A 26,388-nucleotide genomic window follows, 5' to 3' on the forward strand; every position below is an offset into this window, starting at 1 on the left:
ATAATAAATGTATATATGTACACACACACACACACACACACAGACACACCCCTATCATCTTTTGGTTCGCAGAGTCATAAAACTAATGTACATCTGGGACAATCCAAATTCAAGTTTTCTTTACTCCAAATTCAGTGCTCTAACTATTACACAATATGTCTCTCATTCTTTTCAAGTCGAAGAATTGAGAATATAACCTGTTTATTTATTATGCAGGTTTCTTTCTATACATTACCAGAGTTGTGTGATTACACCTTCAAAGAGGTAATACAAACATAATTCATAAAATATCTGTCTTAAGACATGTGTCTACATATTTACTTAGAAAGGAAATTGTAACAATTAAGCAAATTGTTATTACTGAGATACTTATCAGCAGAAAAACAACACAAGTTTTATAAGCCATAAGCAATGAATGCTACACTTTAGGGCAAAGTTGCATTCTCAGAATCTGAATTAACCTAACTTTCAAAGGAAGGATAAAAAATTAGCTTTCATCTGTTAGCTATGATGCCTTTTTTTCCCTGAGGCAATTGGGGTTAAGTGACTTGTCCAGGGTCACACAGCTAGGAAGTGTAGATTGTCTGAGGCCAGATCTGAATTCAGGTCCTCCTGACTTCAGGGCTGGTGCTCTATCTACTGCACCACCTACCTGCCCCCCATGATGGCTTTTTGGCAGTTAAAGGTGCAAAGCAAAAACTGGGAAAGCTAGAACAGAATTAGGCAACTAAAATACAGGAAAAAAATATCAAAATAGCAAAAAAAAAAAAAAAAAAAAAAAAGCCCAAAGAGTAAAAGTTATAATTGCATTATTTAAAAAACTCAACTGTATACATAGGCAACTTTCCACACGCCAAGCTGTACAACAGATTAAGAGCAGTCTTTGTAGAGGAAGAGAACTATGTATTCCCTTGTGGGGAGATGTCTACAGTAGAATGTCACAAGGCTGAGCCCCTCTCTTTACCACCACCAGTTCTATGATACTTTAACATCTAAGACTGCTATAGAGATAGCCGAAATGACAGTTCCTGCTCTCAAGCTAGAGCACTCTTCCAAGGCATCCTATCTACTAGTCTGGGGTCCAGCCAGAAGTCAAGTAAAATGGCAGATCACAACTCTAGACATTACCAAGGTAGTACCTAGCAGTCATCCCAGTGATAAGATCAAACGGGAAGGCTGAAGCTTATGAGAAAAAAATGAATACATGTAAATGATCTTAACACAGGACATCATTCTCTTCTAAGAACTAGGATGAACAAATAAGATCTCCCTATTTATTTCAAGTATTATGATTACTGCTAAGACATTCTAACTCACCTGTGTATTGTATTTGAAAGTTGGCAGAGCTCTCCTTACAAGCAGCAATATGGAACAGATACTGTACCTTTTTTCCCACTTTTGCAGACAAGGAAACAGAAGCTCATAGATATTAAATGATTTCTACAAGTTTACAATTCACAGAATTCCCAAAGCTAGATCTCTTCATATTACAAAAACAGAGTTCTTTCCACTATACATTCTAAAGCTGTTCAACTGCAAAGAGCTGAATGACTAAAAATGCCCCGGAAGTGTCTGGAAAAAAATGTCATTTTTAATGGGCAGAGAAATCCTTCTACTTTCACCTTCGATTCTCCTCAGCTTCTACGAGGATAGCTTTATTCTTCATTTCTAGGCTACACTCTGAATGCAAGAATAAATGTGTATATAACAATGAGATGAAAATGAAGGCTAATTTTTTTTAAAAGCCTTTTTTTGCAGTGAGAGAACTTAATATGATCTCTTAAAGCCTAACTAATGTGAGACCAACTGGGGGAGATATTAAGAGCAGCAATCAATGAGGTTAAATTATTTGAAGCTTAGTTGAGGATTAAAACAATATCTAGGGAAAGTGGAGCCATATGTACTCTGCTCTTCTATTCAAATTCTAAAGTTTCTTAATAACAAAAACAGCAGTACTTGAAATTTCCATAGCTCTATCTTCAAGGCACTGAATAAACATTAATGGTTGCCAAGAGAATGTCTGTATGAATTGTCTCCATGGGCTCCCATCCTATTCTGAGACCTTTGACATATTCTATCTATGCCAAACATCAATCAAAGACCATAAAATCCTCAAAAGAGGCATCAAAACATTTCATGGACAACCAATCAGCTTAATGAATGCAATTTGGTGACAAGACTCCAGTAGTTTTGTTTAACAGCTTTAAAATGTTAACAATTATAAAATGTTTGCCTTAATACTAATTAAAATAAAAATCATGTTCTTAAACAAATTGGTCACCACCACACCTCAAAAAAAAATCAATAAATGAACTAGAAATGAATAGTTATGGATCTCAATAAACAAAAATTTCTTTAAAAAACATAATAGAATGACATTCAAATTCTTTTGTTAAAGAATCTTTTTTATAAAAGCAAATCTTTTATTATTTTTCTCATGTTTTTGCAATTAATAAAAATGAATAAAATATCTTTATTTGAACTGAAGAAAATTTCAAAATGCATTTATTCCTTTGAGAGGAAAATTATTTGGGAAGCTAATGCTTTCAAAAATTAAACCATAGCCATACTCTTTGGGAAATGAAACCACTTGTGAGATCTTCTAACTACTCTTCTGGCAAAATATTTTTAAAAATTCTTAAGTCTCTGAAACAAAATATTTGTGTTCTACCAAAGCTTGCATGTTACAGAAGAAAGTGCACTGTCCTGAGACTAAGAAGAATATACTGTCAAACAAAATAAACAAGTGTAAGTTTCGGGGAGTTTGCTTTCATTGGGTCCTCAATAAAGATATAATGTGGTTGAATTTTTCACTGAGTTTGTAAGTGATAGCTTGCAAATTAAATTAGTAGACAAAATGACAGCATTTTATTATATGTATGTGAGAGGAAATAACCCAAAGCAGTTATGGAAGTTTTTAAAAAATGCTCTGGGAGAAAATATTTCATCATCAAAGTGGTCACAAAATCCAAATAGTTGCTTTTTTATTGATACACTGCTTAGCTTTGCTAAGAGAGATATTCCCCCAAATTTTTGCTTTGCACAAATCTTTACACAGTAGGATTAGAGATTTTGCAAAGATATTAACTGAATATAATTTAATGCTCTATTTAAAACATGTAACAGAAGCAATCAAATTAAGAATGCGTATTTTATCTACTCCCACAAGGAAGCAGACTGATTACAACCAATGAGCCTAAGGAAGTCTAAAGCCTTGCTATGCACCTTGCCTTTCTAACCTTAGGATTTCAGAACTTTCCATGCACCCTGCAGTCTTTTTTTTTTTTTTTTTTTTTATGTGCCATGTTCAGTTATGTGCCCCATCTGAAATTTTCTTGGCTGAGATACTGGAGTAGTCTTGCCATTTTCTTTCCAAGTTCATTATACGGATGAGGAACTGAGGCAAATAGAAGTAAGTGACTTGCCTAGGGTCACATAATAAATATTCAAGGTCAGATTTGAATTCAGAAAGCTGAGTTTTCCTGATTCAGGTCTGTCATTCTATCCATTGTACCACTTAGCTAGAGTGAATATTTTAAAAATTATAAACTGCCAAATTTAACAGAAGATGAAATGGAAGACTTAAATAACACTAGCTTAGAAAAAAGAAACTGAACAAGTTTTAAATGGGGTCCCTTAAAAATTATACATATGTGTATATAAATATACACATATACTCACATATTATTTGTGTGTGTATATATAATACACACACACACACACACACACACACACGATCAGATGGATTTATAAATAAATTGAACCATTCAAAAAACAATCCCAATTTATATGAAAAAAATTGGTCTAGAAGGAATCTTAACAAATTCCTTCTATGTCACAAAATATGAATTTTTGATACCTAAACTAGAGAGAACAAAAACAGAAGAAAAAAAAAACTATAGGCAAATTTTCCTACCGAATATTGATACAGAATTTTTAAAAAACCCACTAGCAAGGGAATTAGAGCAATATATTACAAACATCATATCCTATGACCAATTGGGATTCATACCAGAAATGCAGGGCTGGTTCAATATTAGGAAAACAATAATCATAATTGACCCATATAAATAACAGAAACAACAAAAATCATAGGATTATCTCAATAGATGCAGACAAAAGTTTTTGTCAAAAACAACATCCATTACAATAAAAAAATACTAGAAAACACAGGAATCAAACGAGCCTTTTTCAAAATTATAACTTGCTGTGTTCGGGAATACCCAACTTCTTGATAAAGATCCTGGAGTGGTTTGCCAATTCCTTCTTCTGTGTGCACTCATTCTACAGATGAAGAACTAAGGCAAATAGAGATTAAATAATTTGCCCAGGACCACATAGCTAGTAAGTGTTTGAGATTTGAACTTAGATCTTCCTGACTCCAAACCTGATGCCTTATCCACTATACCACTTAGCTCTCTTCCCACCCTCAAATGATAACCAAGAGCAAGCATTATTTGTACTGGAGATAAACTAGAAGCCTTTTAAGATCAAGCAAAGATGTCCATTATTACTACCACTATTCAACATTGTATTAAAAATGCTAGCTATGGCTTTAAGACAAGAAAAAGAAATCAAAGGAATAAAAAAATTCAATGAGGAAACAAAACTATCACTCTTTGCAGATAATATGATGGTATACTTAGAGAACCCTAGACAATCAATTAAAAAATTAGTTTAAATAATTAAGAAGTCTAGTAAAGACCATGGAAAAAAATTAACTGCCAGATCTATGATAAAGGAAGAGTTTATGACAAAACAAAAGGAAAAAAGAGGGTGAATTTTACTTCTCTTTACTTATGGAAAGCAAAAAGGATCATTTTTATTAAATAAAATTAAAAACAGGGAAAAAATTTAAAGCCACATCTCTGATAAAGACCTCATTATCAAATATATTGGGAATTGACTCAAATTTATAAAAAGTCATTCTCCAGTTGATAATCAGTCAACGGTTATGAACAGAAAGTTTTCAGAAGAAATCAAAGCTATCAATAGTCACTAAAGAAAATGTTCTAAATTATTATTGATTAGAGACAAGAAAACTTCTACAACTTTGAAGTATCATCTCACAACTACCAGACTGGATAATATGAAAAGAAAAGGAAAATGATAAATGCTGGAGGGAATATTAAAAAATGAGGATACTAATGCACTCTTGATGGAGTTGTGAATTGTTCCGATCATTCTGGAGAATGATTTGGGACTATGCCCAAGGGCTAGAAAACTGTGCCTTTCCTTTAACCCAATAATACTAATACTAGTTCTGTATACCAAAGAGATCAAATAAAAGGAAAAAGAACCTATGTGTACAAAAATATACATTTTTTTGGTGGTGGAAACTGAAAATTAAAGGAAAATCCAACAACTGGGGAATGACTACATAAACTGTGACTGTGATGGAATACTATTGTGCTATATGAGTGAGATAGTTTCAGAAAAATCTAGGAAGACATGTAAACTGATGCAAACTGAACTGAGCAGACTCAGGAAAACACTGTCAAACGTTTGTTATGTTGTAAAACAACAGCCATAATATTATAACAAAGAGCAACTGTGAGATTCAGCTAATTTGAACAAGCCTATGATCCAAGACAGTTCTAAAGAACTCATGGTGAAAAATGCTATTCACCTCCAGAGAGAAAACCAATAATTTCACTTAATTTTTCTAGTCTTTTTTTTTTTTTTTTTTTTTGCAACATGGCTACTATGGAAATAAGGTTTGTATAAATTCACATATATAGCTGATATCATACTGCTTGTGTTCTTAATGGGTAAAGGAGAAGGGAGAAAATTTGGAACTCAAAAAAAATTTTTTTTAATTAATGAAGAAATAAGTAAATAAAAGATGGTAAAACAGAATCAACAAATAAACTAGGCATTGTACTAGCAAAAGACATTTGCTTTGTGTTCTATGGTTTGTAAGAGGATACAAGTAAATTTCTCTCAGTAATTCAAGGTATATATACTAAGAGAAGGCAGCTAAAATTGCTACTGTAATTCACCAACATATTAATATTCTTTAAAGCTAAACCTCCAAGAAATTACACAAGCTGACATATTTGAGTCTAAAAGTCAAGAGGGAATGATCTAGGCAACAAGAGTTGGACGTAATCTCAGAGAAACATTGACCTGACAAATTCAATTATGATTGAAGTCAGGAAATGTTAAGAAACAAGAATAACATTAGATAATGAAATATAAGGGACAAGTTCCTGGATATAGAGATGGTTATTAACTGGCTAAGTTTGCAGTTGTCATATCTTTTAGTGTTTTTTCTTTGAGAAAGGGTTATTGTGGGTATTGGAGATGAGAAATGGAGGACACAAAATTGTGAAGACAAATATTGTGAAGATTCCCTTACATCTATGTAGCTTAACATTAATTGAATTGGTCTTTGTAACTATACCGCTAGGCCAACCAACAAATTATGTGCTGAATAGTCTAGATTCTCAAAGGGGGCATTCAGCACATTTTCAGACTAAAACTCATCTTCCTTGTTTCTCTTTTGGTCTCATTGTTTCAAGCATGTAAATATCAAGAGTACATTCTCAGTAATAACACAACAACCACTGAGCCTTCAATGTGTTTTCAACCACAAAAACCCAACCATGAAACCCAGAAGCCAGGAGCCAAGAATCAAAATGGGTTTTATATACCATCATTAAAAAAAAAAAAAAATTTTAAAGTTGCCATCCTCCAAAAATAAATAAGCAAACAAAAATAGTGAAAAAACATCAAGATCTTTCTATAATAGTAACTGAGGTGACAATCTATTACTTCTATTACTTCAAATACTAAGTATCAATTATTTGCAGAATGATATAAAAATAAATAAAACCTTAATAAAACACAAAAGATCTCCAATATAATGAGGGTGATGTTTATATAACACACACACATTACAAAGTAGAATAAGTGTATAAAATATTTATAAAATAGTTTAAAACTTCACAGGAAAAAAAAGAGTCCCTTTAGTTAGTATCAATCAAGGAAGAAATCACATTTGATTTTGATCCTGAAGGAAGAGAGAGAGATTAAGAAAATAGAAGATCTAATTCCAGACATATAAAAGAATAGAAATAAAGGCATGGGGATAGGAATATGAGGGATATGTTTCAGGAATAAGGACCAGTCTTATTTGGCTGAAAGTTAAAGCATGAGAAAGAGAGTAATTTAAAAGAATACTCTAGGAGTAGCTGGATTTAGTGGGTATTGATAGAGCCAAAAAGAAACTTTAGGACAACCTTAACTCTTCTCCTACACCAATAGCAAAAAAACTTAGAATACCCAAAATAAGTGAAACTTTTAAAAACTAATTTATTTCCACAATTGTCATATACTACTGTGCCCTCACTATCTAACAAATCAGTAATACTCATTTATTCACTTACTGAGCAAGAATTGATAAACACCTGAGATGGAAGTGAACCATCCTAACTGGAATGTAGCATGTGTAAGGCAGACGTAATAGGGTCAGACTGTGCAAACTTCACATGCCATAAAGCAGACTGCATTTTATCCTTGGGGCAACAGGTGGGCACTCTCCTGGAAGAGTATGACGTGGTCTAAGATTACCAGAGATTAGCTGTGAAAAGAATGGCCTGGAAGGGGAAAGAAATGAGGAAGGGAGACTAAGAAAAGGGAGGTCCCAAGGAGAGAAGTTGGGAACTAGGGTGATCCTGGTGTGAATGGAAATAAGGGGATGAATGCAAGCAATGTTCTGGAGGTTGGAAACAGCAAGACTTGACAAAAGAATGAATATGGAAGGTATGAAAGAAGATGGCATGGAGGCTTCAAACCTGGATAACTAGAAGGAACGTCCAAGACTCCAAACCTGAGTAACAGAAAGGACCAATTTTTAGTGACCCCAGCAGGTGGAGTAAAGTTAGGAAAAGGGGATGTTTGAGGCAAAAATAGTAATTCGCTATAGGCAATGAGACATCCAGTTGGAAATCTTAGAAACAGCTGTAAAAGCCTTTGCTTCCATGACTATTTCTTAAAATTCTTCCTAAACGATATACTTAAACATATGAAAGAGAACTAGACAATATTTCCTGTTTTCCCAAATATCAGAAAATATTCAATGTAAAATACAAACAATATAAACATTAATATTATAACATAAATTATATGCAATGTAAACTTCATTATTGCAATCAGAGACAATACAGACAATCTGTACAACTATTCTCTAGTATCCTCATGGATTTCCAAGATTTGGAACTCTACCATCCTGATCCATTCTCTGCTTTGTGGTCAAAGTCACATTCATAAAGCACAGGTCTTATTACACCACCCCTTGCTGAGTAAGCCACTGTGGCTAAAATAAAGTAAAAATCCACTGCTTAGCATTTAAGGATATTCATAATCTGACTCCAGTGCAAACATTCCCAATTTATCTCAAATTCCTCCCATTCATGCACTCCAGATAGGTTCCAGCCAAAGTTTTTGCCATTCTTCCCATTATTGGTTATTTCCCATCTCCATGCCTTTACACTAGACGTTTCTGCTGCTTAGAAGGCATTCATTCCCAACCTCTTGCCCATCAGCTTCCTCCAAAACTCAGTTCAAGAGCCAGCTCCTAGATAAAAGCTTCTTTTATTCCATGCTTAACTGTGTCTTCCCCAGCCCCCACTCTATGCAATTTGCTTGCATACACTTGGGAGATATGTACAATGATTACCCCAAAAAGGTAAATTGATTGAAAGTTAGTACTATGTCATTTTTGGCTTTGCCTATCTAGAGCTTTAATAATATCCTTGTGGACAAACTGAATGAACAACATTAACAACTGTCATGTTTCTCCATAAAAGACTTGAATCTCCTGGATTTGACCTAAAATGTGAGGATCACAAATGGAATTGAATCAGGTAAATGAGTAAAACAATGTGATTCAAATAAAATGTTAACATCCATTTTGAGAAAACTACTGAACAAGAACAAACAAATTCTTTCCTAAAAAAAAAAAAAAAAAAAAGTATGTTCTTAACTTGTAAAAATATTACACTACTTTAATTACATACACACACTCACACATACTCTCCTAAGTTTTATATAATCTAAACTATATAAAAAGTTATCTTTAGGAAAAAACATACAAAAAAGAAACATTTATCTTTTAATACACTCAGCTCAGTTATAGAAGATAATCTGGTTTTGATATGAAGCCATCTGGCTGAAAGCTTAATGTCACAAATTCTCACCAATCATATAACTTATGTAACCTATTCTTTAAACTGTGGTACATCAGGGATGGAACTGATCATATACTGTGACTGAGTTCATAAAAACCACCATATGGCTTATGTGAGGTTATGAGACACTATTAAAGTTTTAAAACAACTCCTCAAAAGAGCAACATATATTTAAATTTTAATAAGCAAATCATACAGTATACTTCCATTGTGCAATTTTCTTTATAGAAGTCTGAGATTGCAAAAATATCCAAAAATAACCTTTTCCCTTTTTTTTTTGATGCCCCTTCCCTGTTAATGTGATGATTTATGATGTCAAATCCAGAATTGTGATGAAATCATCTAAAAGAAATCTATCTCATTTGCATGTTTCCCTTGATTGGTTCAAACAAAGTATGCTACAGTTGGCCTGGTTCTCAATCATACAATTCTAAACCTACATGGGCCAAATCCTAATGCATACGTAGAAAATGTCCTTGTGTCCATATTTTTGATACTTATGTCTGAGTAGGAAGAATGTTTCTTTTCCATTTTTTTACATTTCTGTACTTTTGATGGGGTACAAAACATTTTTGAATTTTCTACTGACACTTCTCTCTGGGGTAGGATGTTTAAAGCATAGCGAGATATCCATCTCTACTTTTTTTAAACATCTCTTACTCCTAAAACACTAACTCTCCTGGCAAGTTAAAGGCAATGGGAATAACATTCCAATACAAACATTTCCTCCTTAGTCTTGCATCAAGCTTATGGAACAATGTCACTTTTATCATCTAATTTAAAAAAGTCCGATATACACAGCTCTCTTCTGACCTATGGAAGACAGAGTATGAGCAGCAACTTTTCCCCTGCCCTTTCACTCCTGACATTTTTTATAACACAGTCCTTATTGTGCCATGTGTCTCCTAATTGTGGCACAGCATCAATTAGGAAATTATAGCCTCATGGACACAAGTCATAACACTCTCAGTTTTTCCTAAAGAACTGCTTGCTAACTTAGAAGAAAAAAAAAACAGTTAATAGAAAGATAAATCCTAAAGCTATTGCTTCAAAGCCAGAAAAACTTGTAACTATTTTCTTGATTAGAACCTAATAGAAACTTGGTGAAAAGTACTTTTCTATTTACTAATAGAAAAATGTAGATGACTCCAAATAGGCCAAGATACAGGGGTCAGATTAGAAATCCTGAGTTGCTTATGTTAAATGACGTTAAACTGCCTTGAAGATTCTTGCTCATTACCCTTTTGGCTACCTCAGGATCCAAAGAACATGTCTAGATGAGTAAGCCTTTCCATTTCCTAAGATATTTGTAAATGAGGGCTGGAGAGAGTTAATGAAACAAGTGTGGAAAAATAAACATGACTTCCATGCTTTAGGAAGCAAGCATTCCCACTCAAGACCAAAGGCATCTCTTGGTTCCCCACACTAAACAGCTGGTTTCAAATAATGAAAAGCAAGAATACTTATTCTTAAGTTATTATAGCTCATTAACAAAATTGGGATGCTACAGAAATGAAAAGGATTCTGAATGGTAGGTATAAGTACTTATATGACATAATGTCTAAAATTTATGTGTTAGGTTAGAAGTATATTTGAGTTAAAATACAGATGCCATACTATGGAAGAGTAGCCAACTATTCCTTGGAATTTACGATTTGTTCCCAAAACAAATCTTTACCTGCGTCATTCTTAAATGAAGCATGAAAAGAGGGCCAAATTCTAATCCTGTATTATTAATTTGAAAGTATTTCTTAAATATGACTTGCCAAGATTTTTTTAGATGGCTAAATAACTCCAAAAACATTTTCTAGGTATAAAGGAACAGTGTGAAGAGCACTTAATTTGCCTGATTTGAACTTTGTGTCTTTGACATTCAAGCAACACACAAATATTTTGAGGTCTGAGTTCTATTTATGCTTGACAAAATTCGACTTCTTGGTTCAATGGTAGAGAAAGCTTATTAAAATGTATCAAAAAGTTCTATGAGCCAGAAGCTTCATTCAAAACTGAATGCTGGTGAACAAAGTATAAACAAATTAAAAATATAGCTTAATTGAATTTTCCTGCAAATTAAATTTGAAAATTAAAAGGGAAAATGTTCAACAAAATCAGATTTGAATTTGGCTAAACTAGAATATTTCTTTAAAAATATTTTGAAATGCTTGCCAAGTCCAAAATACTACTTACCCACATAAACATATAACCCTAAGTATATATCAACATTCTTAATTTTAAATTTGATTTGTAAAAATAAATATTTTCATTTAAAATTATGTAACTGATAACATAATTTAGTATTTGATCTCTTATGCAAAGGAATTTTAATATGTTTAAACTATAAACTATAATATTGTAATCTTAATAGAGCATACTGTTTGTTCAAAGTGAATATATTACAATATGCACAGAGAAGAAAAAATATTACATGTTAAAAATATAGAATTTTAGACTTGGAACAGATCTTATAGGTCACCTAATATAAACTACTTATCAATTTGGAATGATTGGCCAAGGGTAGCAGATAGGGGAAAGTTCTTTATGCCTAAAACTCTGTTGAGTTGGTATTATTATCACCATTTCTTTGATGCTGAAATTGAGGAACAAGGACAAAAAATTTTACCCAGAATCACAAAGATAAGAAGTACATGAGTTGAATTTTTAATGTCAGTCTTTGTGTTTAAGTCTAGCATTCTCTCATTTTACTAAGCAATAAATTCATACTTAATTACTGGATCTATAAAATACTCTTCCACTCTTCAGAAATCCAATCCTATGTAGCCATATATCTTTAGAGCCTAATTTCCCAATCTGCGAGTCTCCATGTAACTGCAAGGATTGCACAAATACTCATGCAAACAATTAAAGCAACAAACATCCTTTCTATGGTAGAAATAATTATTGCCTGAACCATATATGAAATACAAATTCTTCTCCATCATTACTGTAGGGTTTTGTCTGGTGGGTTTTAGTTTTTTGGGTTTTGTTTATATGGCACTTTTTAGTATTACTGTTAAAAGAAGGGCTCTTTACTCTCAGAAAGGTTGAAAATATCATTTAGAGTGTCTCACTATCAGCCCAATATATAATTAGCCATAAACTCAGAGCACCAAAATATGCCAAATGGACAAAGAATATTGTGCATTGCCAGGGGGGAGCAGGGATAGAATTACTCATAGAAACACATGAATTAAATGAAGCCATATAGTTCTATAGAATGCTGGGAAGCTTATGATTAGATCTGGGACTTAAGAGACAAAATTCTACTATAGATTCCTGTCACAAGAAATTTAGATTTATCAGACAGATGATCTAAAGGTAGATTGAGCAAATAAATACCAAAAGGCATAAAAATGCTAAATTATGTGATAAGGGCAATATCATGAGCTGCTACTTACATATTATGTGAAATAACTTCAGAAAGGAATGAAAAGGAAACACAAAGAAGATATGAATGATTAGTCAATAAGTATTTATTAAGTGCTGACATGCCAGACACAGTGCTAGGTGCTGGGAATGCCAAAAAAGGTACGTAGGGTCCTTGTCCCAAGGATCCCAATATAATGGAAAGACTATATGCAAACAACTGTGATACCAAAGAGTGACCAGAGGATAATCTCAGAGAGAAGGCAAAGGAGGTGAGCTGGTGGAATTCAGAAAGGCCCCTTGCAAAATCTCAAGGAAAATAGAGGAGCCTATACATAGAGGGGAGAAGGGAATGGGAAGTGCTGAGCTGCACATAGTCTTCTCCTATGAGCTCTGGGGACTGGTTCTGCCTGGTGCCAGATACGTAATAGGCACTTAATAAATGTTTACTGACTGACAGGCAGACTAAAGATTTAAATGTACATATGGAGTTACTGTGTCTAGATATTTCACATCAGAAAGTGAAAGTTCAACAATTTTCCAGCACAATTAATGGTCACGGTAATTTTATACTGAAAATGCCAATTGCCTATAATCCCAAAGCACCGTTTCCATTAATACTACTACTTGCCTAGATAATCCTTTTAACTTCAACAATATGGGCTTATTTTGCTGAGATTCAAATAATTCAAAAAGAATACTTTCCAGTTCAAACAATTATATTTCTGGCATTATAAGTGATTCTTCCTTGTATAAAGACTTAATAACTGAGCTTCTTAAAGGTTTTTTTTTAGAATGCTAGTTTACTAAGTTCCCTACTCAATATTATCTCCACTGTAAACTAAAGTAATTCTTCAAGATAATAGAATAATAAATATTCAAAAAATAGTATTTTTTTAAAAAGCATTGAAGGTATTTTTTGAAGTGTAAAAGCTTTCCATTTGGAGTCAGACGATTTCTAGTTGTTGCTGTTGTTTTCTTTTCTCTCAGCCTTCCTTCTAGGTGCAGGCAAAAGAAGTCTGGTAGACTCTCCTTCTCTCTACCTCCGGCTTCTTCCCTGGTTTGCTCCCAGACTTTGCAAAAGGCCATTCTAAATTTCACCCAACCACCTTCTTTGCCTCCTCTCTGAGATTATCCTCCATTCACTCTATGTTTTTGTGCTTTCCTACTAAGTTTATGCTCTGAAAAAGAAAACAATCCTTAAAAGTTTTAGGAGATTAAAAGTTAAAATAGAAGAAATAAACCCTGTAGCCAGTGGCATATGCAAAATGAGCATTTGTAACATGAATCTCTATGCTACAGTACAGCAGCTAGTAAAAAGCTTTAGTCTTTCCCTGATAGTACTGCTATCCCCAACTGCAAAATCAAAATATGGCAGAGGAAACAATATAATGAATTTAGCAGCATTGCCCTCTACTGTTAATAGTGACACAGTAAGTGAAAAGAAATACATTAGTAGCAATGCATCTGAATCAACCATGTGAAAATGCTTGCGTGCTCAGTAAGTATTCAGGGAAACCATCAGAGTCTCCCACAAAAAGATAAATATAATATGTCTTCAAAAAGAAATTTTCTATTCAGAATTCCTTTTGCAACAATTTAAAAGATGTAAGGAATTTTTAAAAAAATAAGTAATTCTCAAATTCTCCCTAAGATATCCAAGAGGACTTTTACTATTGTCATATATCAGAGATATTATTCCTATTAAATATTTTCCAACAAGTATGGCATTTTTAAAATGTCTTAAATTGCCTCTTCAAGGAACAATACAATTTCACACAACTGCCAACTTAGTGAGACCTTTATGTGAGCTATTAGATGTAGCAATAGCTCCAGAGAGAAAAAAATCCAGCTATAAAAATATATCAAAGGTAAGGCCCTAAGTGAAACTGCTCTTCCTTAAAGAAATCTAGAAAATAAGACTGAAGATAATTCAAAAGAAACTATGCTGTGTTTAACATATATTGGATTACTTGCCATTTAGAGGAAAGGGTGGGGAGAAGAGAGGGAAAAATTTAGAACACAAGATTTTGTAATTATAAATGTTGAAAATTATACATATATATATATATATATGTATATATATATATATATATATATATATATTTAAATAAAAAGTTTTAATAAAAAAAAAGAAACTATGGTGACATCAATCACTGGGTATTGCCTTCATTAATGCAAACCGCAAAGAAAAGGGGGAAGGGATCACTATCTACGGAAACAGAGGACTTCTTTCCAATGCTGACCATTATCTGGCTTATGTGATCTAGGAACTTCCCTAGGACTCAGTCTCCCCATCTGTAAAAAGAAAAGGCTACACTAGATCATTACTGAAGTCCCTTCCAGCCCCAGATCTATGATCCGGTGGTTTTTGCACGTTACCATGATGATCTTCAAGAGACTGGACACCCATGAAATCCCTGTATGGCCAATGTGATGATTAAGCCTGATCCATTTATCATTAACATTGATAATAATTGAAAATATAGCACATAGCACTACAATCAAAGGTGCTCCTTTCCTATTAGCTGTCCCTGCTGAGGTTTCTGAGCCATGAGAGATTCTTAGGTCTATAAGGCAGAGGTGCTCCTCACAACTATGAACAACCTCCCTAGCTCCAAATACCCAATCAGTTATCAAATCTTGCCATATCTGCCTCCACACCATTTCTCAAATCTAACTCTTCTCTACTCTCAGACACCACTTTGGTTTTACCCTTCATTATTAGATTATTAATAGATTATTTTTTTTTAAATTTTCCTCTTATATTATTACAATGGCTTCTAATTAACCTACCTGCTTCAAGTCTCTTCCTCATCCAGTCATTCTCCAAACTGATGTCAAAATGGTTTTTTCTTATGAATTGTTCAGGAAATCCCCTCCCGAATAAACTCCCAAGCCTCAAACTGTCTCAGACCACACTTGCTTCAAGCCTTACTGTACATTTTCCCCACATATTGAGATCTACCCAAATTGTTCTTTCCTTCCTCACACAGGACATTCGTTTCTGCTCTTGATGGTCATCCTTCATAGCTACAATGTATTCCTTTTTCAAAAATGCCTCTGAGTATCTCCTTTATCCCCTACCCCCTTCAAAACAAAACTTTTCCTCCTCCTCTCACCTACTAGTGCCTGCCCTCCTAAATTATGTCAGATTGCTTCTCTTTATATTTATTTGGTATATTATTATTTAGAAATTTGTGGCCTCTATTGAAATTTAAGCCCTGTGGGTGCAGATTTCATTCATTTTATTTGGGTGTCCAGAGCCTAGCACAGTACCTTAATAAATATTTAATGACTGACTGACACTGAAGACAGATCATGACCTGGACTAAGAATGTTATATAATAAAAGGAGAGAACTGAACTGCAACTGGGAAACTGCACAACTCTCAAGTATGTAGAGCAATTTGCTGCTGCTCTCTCTTTAAGAGAAAGACGTTCTCTTGAAAAATCAGTATTTGTTCAGTGACGCTTTACGGCTGTGAATCATAGAATACCAGGATCTCAAAAGAATCAAAACTACAGCTGACCTAAAAGGCAAGGGAAGATGCAGAGTAAGTATAAGTAGGTTCTGTTAGAATCTTCAAAAGTATGAAATACTGAAGAGGCCCAGAAATATGGAAAAGTGATAGAGAAAAACTTGGAATAAAAATCAATACCGAATCAGGTGGGGGGTGGTGGGGGGTGGTGGAGGGGAATCCAACTGGTATTGAAAGTAGTTAAAACACAAGTACAGAAGCCTAATTATTTCTGTAATTTGGTATTTTTATTAAACCTGCCCTTCAATACAAAACTCTAGGGTAACAGAATCCACATTTGGGATAAGGAGCTCTTTTGGCATGATTCAGTTTGTTCCATAACCCATCATGCCAGAAAACAAGATCTAAATTAAGCCCAACAGAGCTACTAGGATTGAAAATTCAAAGCAAAAAGAAAAATCTGGCAAGTCAAAGTTACCAGTCCATATAAGACTTAATATGACTATCAGTTTGAAAAGACTTCAAATGAATTTCCTAAAGAAAGTGTATATGCTGAATAAAATCATTTTCAATTGTAGTTTACAGAGAATTACCATAGTTCTATGTCAAATGCTGCAGTGATTGTATATGCTGCAAGGACAAACTCAAAATGTATAGCTAACTATAAGACTAGGAATCCTACTCTGAACTCTATCAAGATGTAATAATAATGACAATAATACTAATAATTTTTTTTAAATGGTAGAGAGCTTTCTATGTGCCAGCATTGTGCTAGGTACTATACAATAATTATCTTATTTTATCTTCACATAGGAACCATAGGAAATAGATGCCATTATAATCTCTATTTGCATATGATGAAACTGAGGCAGATAGCAGTTAAATGACGTGCCCAGGGTAACATAGCTAGTCTGAGGACATTTTTGAACTCAGATTATTCTGACTCCAAGCCTGGTGTTTTGTGTACTATGGAAACTGCTAGCATTAAAAATTTATAGCACTCGACTAGGATTATTATCTGGATTTTAGAATAGAAATCAGTCTCACTACCAAAGAGCCTGAAGTCAAACTGGGTGCCTAGCATATTTGAAAACACAATTTGAATTTGGAACTGCTTTGCTAAATAAAAGAACCAAGCAGACGTAAATAGGATGTTTAATAGAACTAAACCTAGGTTTATTCAGGAAAGACAAATAATCTTCACTAATAGAAGCTGGGGCAATAACTTCCTCTGCACATGCAGCACTAAGAGCTCTGTTCCATGAGTTCTGAGTCATTCCTCTAAGTAGATAGCTCATAGAAAGGAAGACACTGACAATCAGAGAGAAGGAATTGAGGCTCTTAAAATAAAGGCAGTGAGAATATCTTACAAAGAGAGGCTAGAAAATAATCTTGAGGTGATTTTTTTAAGGAAAAAGAAAAAGGAAACTGCAGGGAAATTAAGGACAATGTTTCCAAGAAAGCAGGAGGATGAATAGCTCATGAAGTTCCTCATGTAATCAAATGAAATTCCTTTTAGTCCAGTGTCTTACTATGAAATAACTGCCACACATTTAGTCAAGGGTTCAGATTAAAAAACTGAATATCCAAAGGCAGATTGCTATTCCCCAGGGGCTTATGATACAGGCTTCTACAATGATCTGAAGCATTTGTAATTATTAGAAAATTAAAAGATAAAAATAGTTAAATCATATCATATTTAAAGTTCTGGCCTTTACAAAGCAGTCATTTAAATAAGCACAATCCCTTACCAATCAAAAGACTTAGGTGTGTACAAATAATTAAAAATAAATATTATGATTCATGTAAATTGTATTAAAAATTAAAACTGTCAGGCCAAAATATTCTTGCCAACAATGCACACTTCTACCAAAGATAGTTCAGAGACCAGTATAAAAGGAAAAACTGGCAATTCACCCCCTTCTTTCAAGAAGAGTAAGCAAAATGATGTCCATTTATTGCAAGAGCTTCTAATGTCTAAATTTGCTTTTTTTCCTTGAAACTTCTCAGGAACTTTTTTGTTTTGGTACATCTATTCAGAAGGCAAAAGGGTTAAAAAGTCCCTTCCACTTTTTTATTATTTAAGAATTAATTACATAAAGTTTACAGGACAAAACTGCAATGTATGTGTTCTAAAGTTTCATCTTGTAAATTTTACATAATGGATTCTTACAGACACACACACACACCCCCTATTTAAATGATGTTTTGAAATGCATGATGTGTAGCATAAATGCTTGTATTTATGTGTGTATGTGTATATATGTATAATGTGTGTGTTTGTCACCTTTCAAATGCAGCTCTTCAAAAAAACAAAAAAAACAAGATGAAACAGTAAGGATGAAGCAGATCCTTCCCCTTCGAATTTGAGTTCAAATCCAGCTTTGCCACTTACTACTTGTATGATCTTGAAAATAGATAACATGTACATTGAAGTATGTAACTGCTTTAAATTAACATCCAAAGACAATCAGTATTTATGCAACAAATCAAATGCCAATTTATTCAAATGTTATGAGCCTAGTTTCTTCATCTATCTACATACATTCCCTCAAGGACTGTATGATTCAATGCATCCAAAAGTAAAAAAAGCTATAAAACTTGGGACAGAAAATGGAGGATAGAAACCCAAAAGAAGACATTTTGTGAGGTTGCTTGGATTTAAGCTCTAATTTGCTCTTAGTAAGTTGCTACCTATTTAATTGTTCTTTCATTAACAAAATACATTCACTTTTGTTCAGAGTGATTGGAACAACTGAGTAGTTTGAATTATTTTACAACTAACTGTAATTACAAAATACCAATCATCTAAGTCTTCAAATATGATCAAATATAATTGATGCTAAATTACACAGAGTGCAATGTAATTTGTTCTGCAGGATTGAGAAGATGCCTCAGAATCATAGAGTAACTCAGGGTCATCCCTGTGAACATTAAGAATCACTGTACAGTACTGCCAATGAAAGTGAATGAGATAAGCTGATGTCATCATCCTCCCAAATGCAAGCACAAATACACATTTATTAAGTGGCTGCTTACCGGGAAGCACTTTGCTAGGCACTAGTAGTACAAAATTGAATAGTCCTGGGACTCTTGAGAACCATGGTCTACTACACAGGAAGTCCCTGAAGAGTAGGGTAAGTGTCCTTACTTGTTTTATTGCACCAAATGTCTAGCACAGTGCTCCAAACAACATGTTTAATAAATAAATTCAGTAAACAGAACAGAATTCATGCTATAATGTCTGTTGCAAACTATAGCAAACGATATGGTGTTTTTTTTTTTAAAGATAAAATCATTGTGTGTGGTGAGTTGAGTTTTCTAGCTCCAAAAATAATAAAATCTTACTATTTCTTGGCTCTTCAAAAGAATGCTACAAGAATCAATATAGTTGTGTCTGAAAAAGTCTACACTTGCTCCATATTTGATGTGTCTTTTAGATATAAGTTTATTTTTACATAACTATGGGGAAGAGTTTTCTGCAATCTTTTATAACTCATCCTCATAGTAAGTAGAATTAAAATTAGTACATTAAAAATTCAAACTGTGAAAAAAGAGTGTATTTTTATTTATAAAATAAATTTTAAAATTATATAATGCTCTAAGACTGGAAAAGGAAGAAGAATTTTAAGTAAAACAATTTCTTTTTATGAGTCTGTCAAAGCTCTGGTTATTGTATTTTATTGAAATATCATTACCAGTGAAAAAAGGAAACAAAATAATTTAAGAAAGATCACAATCAAAATACCAATTTTAAACCTGGTACTACACCCCCAAAATGAAACAATTCTTAACTGAGGACACTTAAGATCAAGAGAAATGTTTATCAGAATTTACTGATATTAGTCTTGACAACTTGTCCTGCCTTTCAATTTAAGCACCAACTTTTAGAATATGCAACCACTGAACTTTTTAAAAAATTCACATTTATTTAGTTATCTAATCATTTAAACACAGAACTACATGCCAAATGTTAATATAACTTCAAAATCAAACAAAGCCTATCTCTAACTAAAATCTAATTTTAAAAAAGTGGGGGAGGGAAAAGGGATTCCAGAATTTTTAGACTCTCCCACTTGCCTTCCCAGGATAGCTCAACTTAATTACATTATTTAAAATATGTGGCCCAAAGCACCTACCGAGACCTGCAGCAACAAATACAAGTGGCTTACTCCTCCTTAGAATGCCTGGAATCCTTACAGTGAGAACGGCATTTTCAAGAAAATCTGTCCAAAGATTGGCAGTTATTTCTGTGATTGTTTTTTAACTTTTGACAAATGAAAGTCTTTGATCTAGCCTCCAAAAGACCAAAAGGGGTATTAACCTAATATTGGATTAATTTGTTCCATACAGAATCTATATACATGCTCAATGTAATGTTATATATATGTGTGTGTGTGTGTGTATGTATGTGTATGTGTGTGTTTGTGTGTGTATATACATATATACATATGTGTGTATATATACATACACATACACACACACATATAAAATATATATATATAAATAAAGATAAAATAAGCACATTAATTATTATTGAAAACTTCAGCATAATACCTTCCAAATACAAGGTGTGTGTTTATGTGTGCACGCACACAAATACATGCAGGCATAGATAATATGTATACAAAGATAAGCCAGTATAATAATTTACTTAAAGGATTTACTTATTTACTTAAGGATACACACATAAATAAAATTAACACAATTGTATGTACATACATAACATGTAATGTTTATATAAATGCATGTTATAAGATGGATATGGGTCAAGACATGTACAAATGATCTTTTTATGTAGGTTGTGTATTTATATGATAGATACACTGTGGACATTATACACATAAAGCATTAATGATTTTAAAATGTTTAGATATGCAAATGAAAGTGAGATATTTCAAATATGGAAATACTAATATTAGATATACTTTGATATTTTAATAAATATTGGTTAATTGATGTAATAAGCACGTTTATACATTATATATACACTCAATGTTTGTAAAATTGATTTTGATTGATATTTCCATATCATATTGTTAATTCTGAAAGAAGAGCAATTTCTCAAATAATCTTTCTCTCACAAAATGTGACCATCCCCATAAAGATTTAGCATCATTCATGCAGACTTAATTTGGGTTTGTAAGGCAAATCACTTGTGATTATTTTGTGTTTTGACTGTTTTCACTTTTTGCAGCTGATTCTCATCACAAGGTTTCTACTCAAGGGCGTTGTTTTCCACAGATGAGAAAGAATTTAAGTTGTCTCAGTTTTATAAGCCATAATAATAAAACTATCTTACTAAAATTTACTGCATTCTCTAGAGACTTGTGAACATGAAACAATATTTACATAATTCTTACAGATGTTCTTCAACCAACCTACTTCTGGATTTGGCAAACTAGAAAATCATGACAAAGGTATAGAAAGTCTGCATGAAATAAAAATCTTGTTCTTTATCTACAATGAAGAAGAAATTGAACCACTATTATTTCAACCATAAAGAGAAAAAAATCTATTTGAATATTAAATTATTTTATGGTACAAAGGAGAACTGTTTCATCTCCAATATTATGATCTATACACTTCAAATCATATAAGATTCTTCACAGAATGAGAACATGCCACCTGGGCAAGGTAAAGTCAGATGTTCTGGCAAACAAGATAATTCACCAACATCTGATAAGCAATCAGAATAGATAGTTATTACCTGCCCATCTTGTCCAACGTGATGAATCTGGAGATTGCCCTGTAAAAAATAAACAAACAAAAAAATCACAAAGTGAAGGATCAGGCAAGAAAATATTGATTCCAAATGACATTTACAGTGTTTGTTATTTAATACTTCACTTGTTTACTTAAACAAATACGTTAATTTTGGGAATTGTTCTTAGGATCTGACCTTCTTGGCCACTAATACTCAACTATATGGACCAGAGCTTTACAATTTAAACAAAATAAAACAAACAAGTAAACAAACAAAAAATACTTCCCCCTAATAAAGGAAAAAAGAAATGTAATTTACTAAGAGATAATTAAATTCAAAGTTTGATCATGTAGCTTTCATGAGTTGCATAAAAAAGAATTTTATTCTTTTCCAACTATTGCATTTATACCAAATACACACAGACCCAGTGTAAAATGCGTATTGCAGTTTTTGGTTTCTTTTGAATATAAAATGAAACTATAATAATAAAGAAAATACTGATCATTACATTGTGTGTGTGTGTGTGTGTGTGTGTGTGTGTACATGTGTTTCAAAAGCTCTCTCTTTTCATGTATTAAATATATACAAATATACTTTTTGAGCACAAAGATTAAAAGTGGTAATGGATAGAGGATTTTTATAATGAGGAAAAGCTAACAGTTTTGCTATGGTTTTTTTTCTAAAAATCCATCCTATTTGCACCAGTATTCCTTTCATTCAAATTACTTAATGAAAGTGCCTTTTCCTGGGACAGCTGGTGCAATCAATAAGAGTACCAGTTCTAAAGTCAGGAGGACCTGAGTTCAAATCATTTAATACTTTTAGACATTTAAAACTTTAACTGTGTAACCCTAGACAAGTCACTTAACCCCAACTGCCTGGACAAACAAAAAACAAATAAACAAAAAAAGCTTTCCCTGTAAGCAGTGAAAGACATTAATTGATATCTCCCGAATTCTCAGTTCAGGCTTCAGTTTTTGTTATACCCATATGAGAGTATTCGGGGGTAGTTTTTTCACCATATAAATATAAAAACATTACATTAATAACCCCACTTAACAAAAAGAAGTCTACTGTAAAATCATCAATACTTTTAAAAAATATTTCTCTTAACTTCAAAATAATTCTGAGCAGCATAAGAAATATTTCAAAGAACTCCAACAAACAGCCACTAATCATATAATTAATCTGGTCAAGCCCAGGAACTTTCCTTGCAATCCAGCATCTTTTCCAGGGTCTGATGGATTTGCATCTGATAAAGGCATTCAGCAATTGAAGAGATCTAAAATATTTTTTTAACACACTAAAGTGCAAGCAGAGAAAACACAAAGTAAGTTCTATCTTCACTGCCTAAAAACAAGCAAACCCTTCAATCCCTGAAGTATATTAATTCTTTTATTGAGAACATCAATTATAAACCATGTTTGACTAACAGACCATACATGTAATTTTTTGGCTTCTAAGAAAAACTATTCAACATTTGCTGACCCAAGGGAATAATTCTATGCGGTCAATTCTATTTCACTATGAGCCTTTACCTTAACTGAAAATAGTTCTCTTAAATTTTAAGTTTCAAATCTATCAAGGTTTGGCTCTAATTTTACCTCATCTGTGGGTCCTTCCTTGATAACTCCAGCCTCACCCTTCTCGAAATTCTGATGGTGCAAACCATACACACACAAACTGAACAATTCTCATCAAGGTCCCGTCTGTTAGTCTAAGATCATATAATCTCTTCTATGACATTGCAGCAATGGCTGCACCTTTCTAATTAAATTGGAAATTGTTGAGAACAAGGTTTTCTCTGTCTTTGCTATAGTCCTTCATATAAAATTAAGGGCACACAAGTTACTTATGCAACACCCAAAAATCTGTCATAAAAGAGATTTCTATCCTTTGGTTCCAGGATCTCATTTTTTAATTGTATTTTCCCTAATCCTCCATTAAATCCATCCTGAAATGTCTCATCATGTCCTGGATGAATTCCTGGGATATCAAAGAATACTATAGGCAGGCATAAGCAATGACCCAAACTCAAAATACTTGGCACTGAAGTCCAATGGCAGGCCACATAGATTTGCCATCAAAAGACAAACTACAGGATCAGTTCAGAGGGCTAATGAATAGAATTACCCAGTTTGGACAGACTTTTCAGCTATGGCAATTTTCAAGGATCATCTACTAAGTTATAAGACTATGAGCTATTATCAGCACAAGAAGATCCAAGTTGAATAAATTCCAGGTCTTTGAAATACTGATGGAGGAAGTATTTTCCTAATACAGGTTTGATTTTCAAGTGTGAAGTGTAAAGAAGGCCACTGCCAAAAATGAAGGAAGGAATACAGGGTGGAGTTGGATGGCTCTTGAGTTTAGGACCCATGGTCACTTACCTCACTGTCTTGTGTTATCTGGACTTGATCCCCTTGGGGCACTTGAGCTATGTGGAGATGTCCCTGTGGAATCCACAGCAAAATAAAACATCAAGAAGCATCAGAAGAAAATCAATACCAGGAGAAAAATAAATACCTATGAAACTCCTAACTACATGATTATAGTTCAGTAAATGATCTCCTCCAAAACATCAAACCCAGAATGAATATTTAAGTCCTGAATAATATATTATACTTCACATAGAATTAATAACAGTGTAGGGATCTTTTTTTAATTCATTATTATCAAGAAATAATAAATAAATCTATTTAACAACGATTGCAAAGGAGTTATATTATGGTATCTCTGACACTGAAAAAACATTGATATAAAAATTTTAATGAAGAAATGAGTCCCAAATACTAGGTAAAAGTCTCACATTGCAATAAAGAAGCTTGTCTTCCATCCTGGGGAGAGGGTTAATTGAAAAGGGGAAGAACTATGGATAGAGCACCAGCCCTGAAGTCAGGAGGACCTGACTTCAAATCTGATCTCAGACATTTAACACTTCCTAGCTGTGTGACCCTGGGCAAGTCACTTAATCCCAATTGAGTTATTAAACACTTAAACCCCAATTGAGGGAGAGAAGAAGGGAAGGAGGGAAAAAAGAAAGAAAGGAGAGAGAGAAGGAGGGAGTAAAGGAGAGAGAGAAGGAGGGAGGAAAGGAGAGAGGGGGAGGAAGGGAGAGAGGGAGAAAGGAAAGAAGGAAGGAAGGAAGGAAGGAAGGAAGGAAGGAAGGAAGGAAGGAAGGAAGGATTATTTCCTTATCAAAAATTTTCTATACAATTGAAACAAAAGCATTAATTGAAATCAAATTTTAAATTGAAGCCAATCAAATTTTAGGGGGAAATCTCCACTTTTCTATGAAGATACCTCAAAGTCTAGTTCTCAGTATATAGAGTCTTAGAATAAGATCTTCTTTAAATTCTTTCCAAAACACATATCCAGTAGCAGGAAAGTAGGGCAAGCTATAGATTTACAGTGTTCTATGTGGAGCTTTGTGAGCAGTTACTTTCATTGTTGAAGTATTAAAAATTAGCCATTATGATACATTTTATCAAAATAGCATGATACTAAAAACCCAACTAGTAAACAGATTTGTAATTGTTACAAATATAACAAATGCTGCAAAGAAAAAAAAATCTAAACTAATTTTAGTTTATAATTATATATTTATAATTTAGTTATAGATTTATACTGTTTGTTGGGGGGACAAATAAGGCCTCAAATAACAAAATAGTCAATATGACTTTTTATATTGATTTGGAAGAAAAAAACCATTTCATGTCAATTAATCAAATGAAATTAAACTATTATTAAAATATTTTTGACAAAAATTTATTAGAGCAAAACCAGATTCTTAAGTAGCCTCTTTTAAATTTTATATAGTTTGCTTGTAATTTAATATGCTTATATAAAACTGTGGATAAAAATATCGACTTAGATGTTCATGACAAGATTATCTTAAAGAATATTCTCTATTTCAAATTAGTTCCTTTCCTATAGAAGTAGGAAAAAACTAATTAAAATATTTAACTAATAGTGGTATGGTGCAATACTATGGAAGGAACCTCAATTTTCATTAAAATCAGTACTGCTCTTCTTTCTTAACATGAATGGTTTCATGACCTTGTAAATAAAGTAGACATGAAAAGGATAATCGCATTGTTACATGCATATGATGATAAAAAGATCTCAAAAAATGTATACCAGTAAATATTTAAATTCTCAGCCCCCTAACAAAATTTTCAGGACTCCCATCTATAAAAGAAAGAAATGCCACTTTTATTTTGTACACAAGATGTGTTAAATATTGGTGAAGCATTTTCACATCTGCCTTGATCTTATAGCTCTCTCCACATTCTGCTTACCTTGGATTATTAATCTTTCATAAGGAAGAGACAGTAACTATTTTTCATTAGTAAGAGTACTAGGGAAGATTTTCCCCCATCACCATAACACATAAATAGTTTGATGATTTTCTTTTTTTTTAAATATTAAATAATTTGGACTTCTTGAATTATGATTCCTAGCTCATGAAAATTTTAGAGAAATTGTCAAAATAACTGGTTTTCAATTCAACAAAACAAACTTAAATTGTTGGATTATTCATATAAATAAATTTTCTTCTTGTCTCAAAGTAAAAGCAGGGTCAGCATTATTTAAATTCAAAGACTTGGGAATCATTTCTCCATGACCAAAGGGATTGAAGA

General features: G+C 33.0%; 1 protein-coding gene across 5 annotated transcripts in view; it reads right to left on the bottom strand.

Annotated features, from left to right (window-relative positions):
* BANP (BTG3 associated nuclear protein) overlaps window positions 1-26,388 on the bottom strand; it is a 244,254-nt gene that overhangs the window by 73,847 nt on the left and 144,019 nt on the right. For 4 of the 5 annotated variants that reach the window (XM_051974822.1, XM_051974824.1, XM_051974823.1 and 1 more), the window contains 2 exons: window positions 24,136-24,198; window positions 21,749-21,787 (listed from right to left, as the gene is read on the bottom strand). In XM_051974822.1, the coding sequence (XP_051830782.1) occupies window positions 21,749-21,787; window positions 24,136-24,198 (102 nt within the window). Of the gene's footprint in view, window positions 1-21,745; window positions 21,788-24,135; window positions 24,199-26,388 lie in introns of all 5 variants that reach the window. The other variant, XM_051974821.1, reaches the window with a different exon arrangement.

This window comes from Antechinus flavipes, chromosome 2 (assembly GCF_016432865.1).
Source record: "Antechinus flavipes isolate AdamAnt ecotype Samford, QLD, Australia chromosome 2, AdamAnt_v2, whole genome shotgun sequence".
NCBI classification, from domain to species: Eukaryota; Metazoa; Chordata; class Mammalia; order Dasyuromorphia; family Dasyuridae; genus Antechinus; species Antechinus flavipes.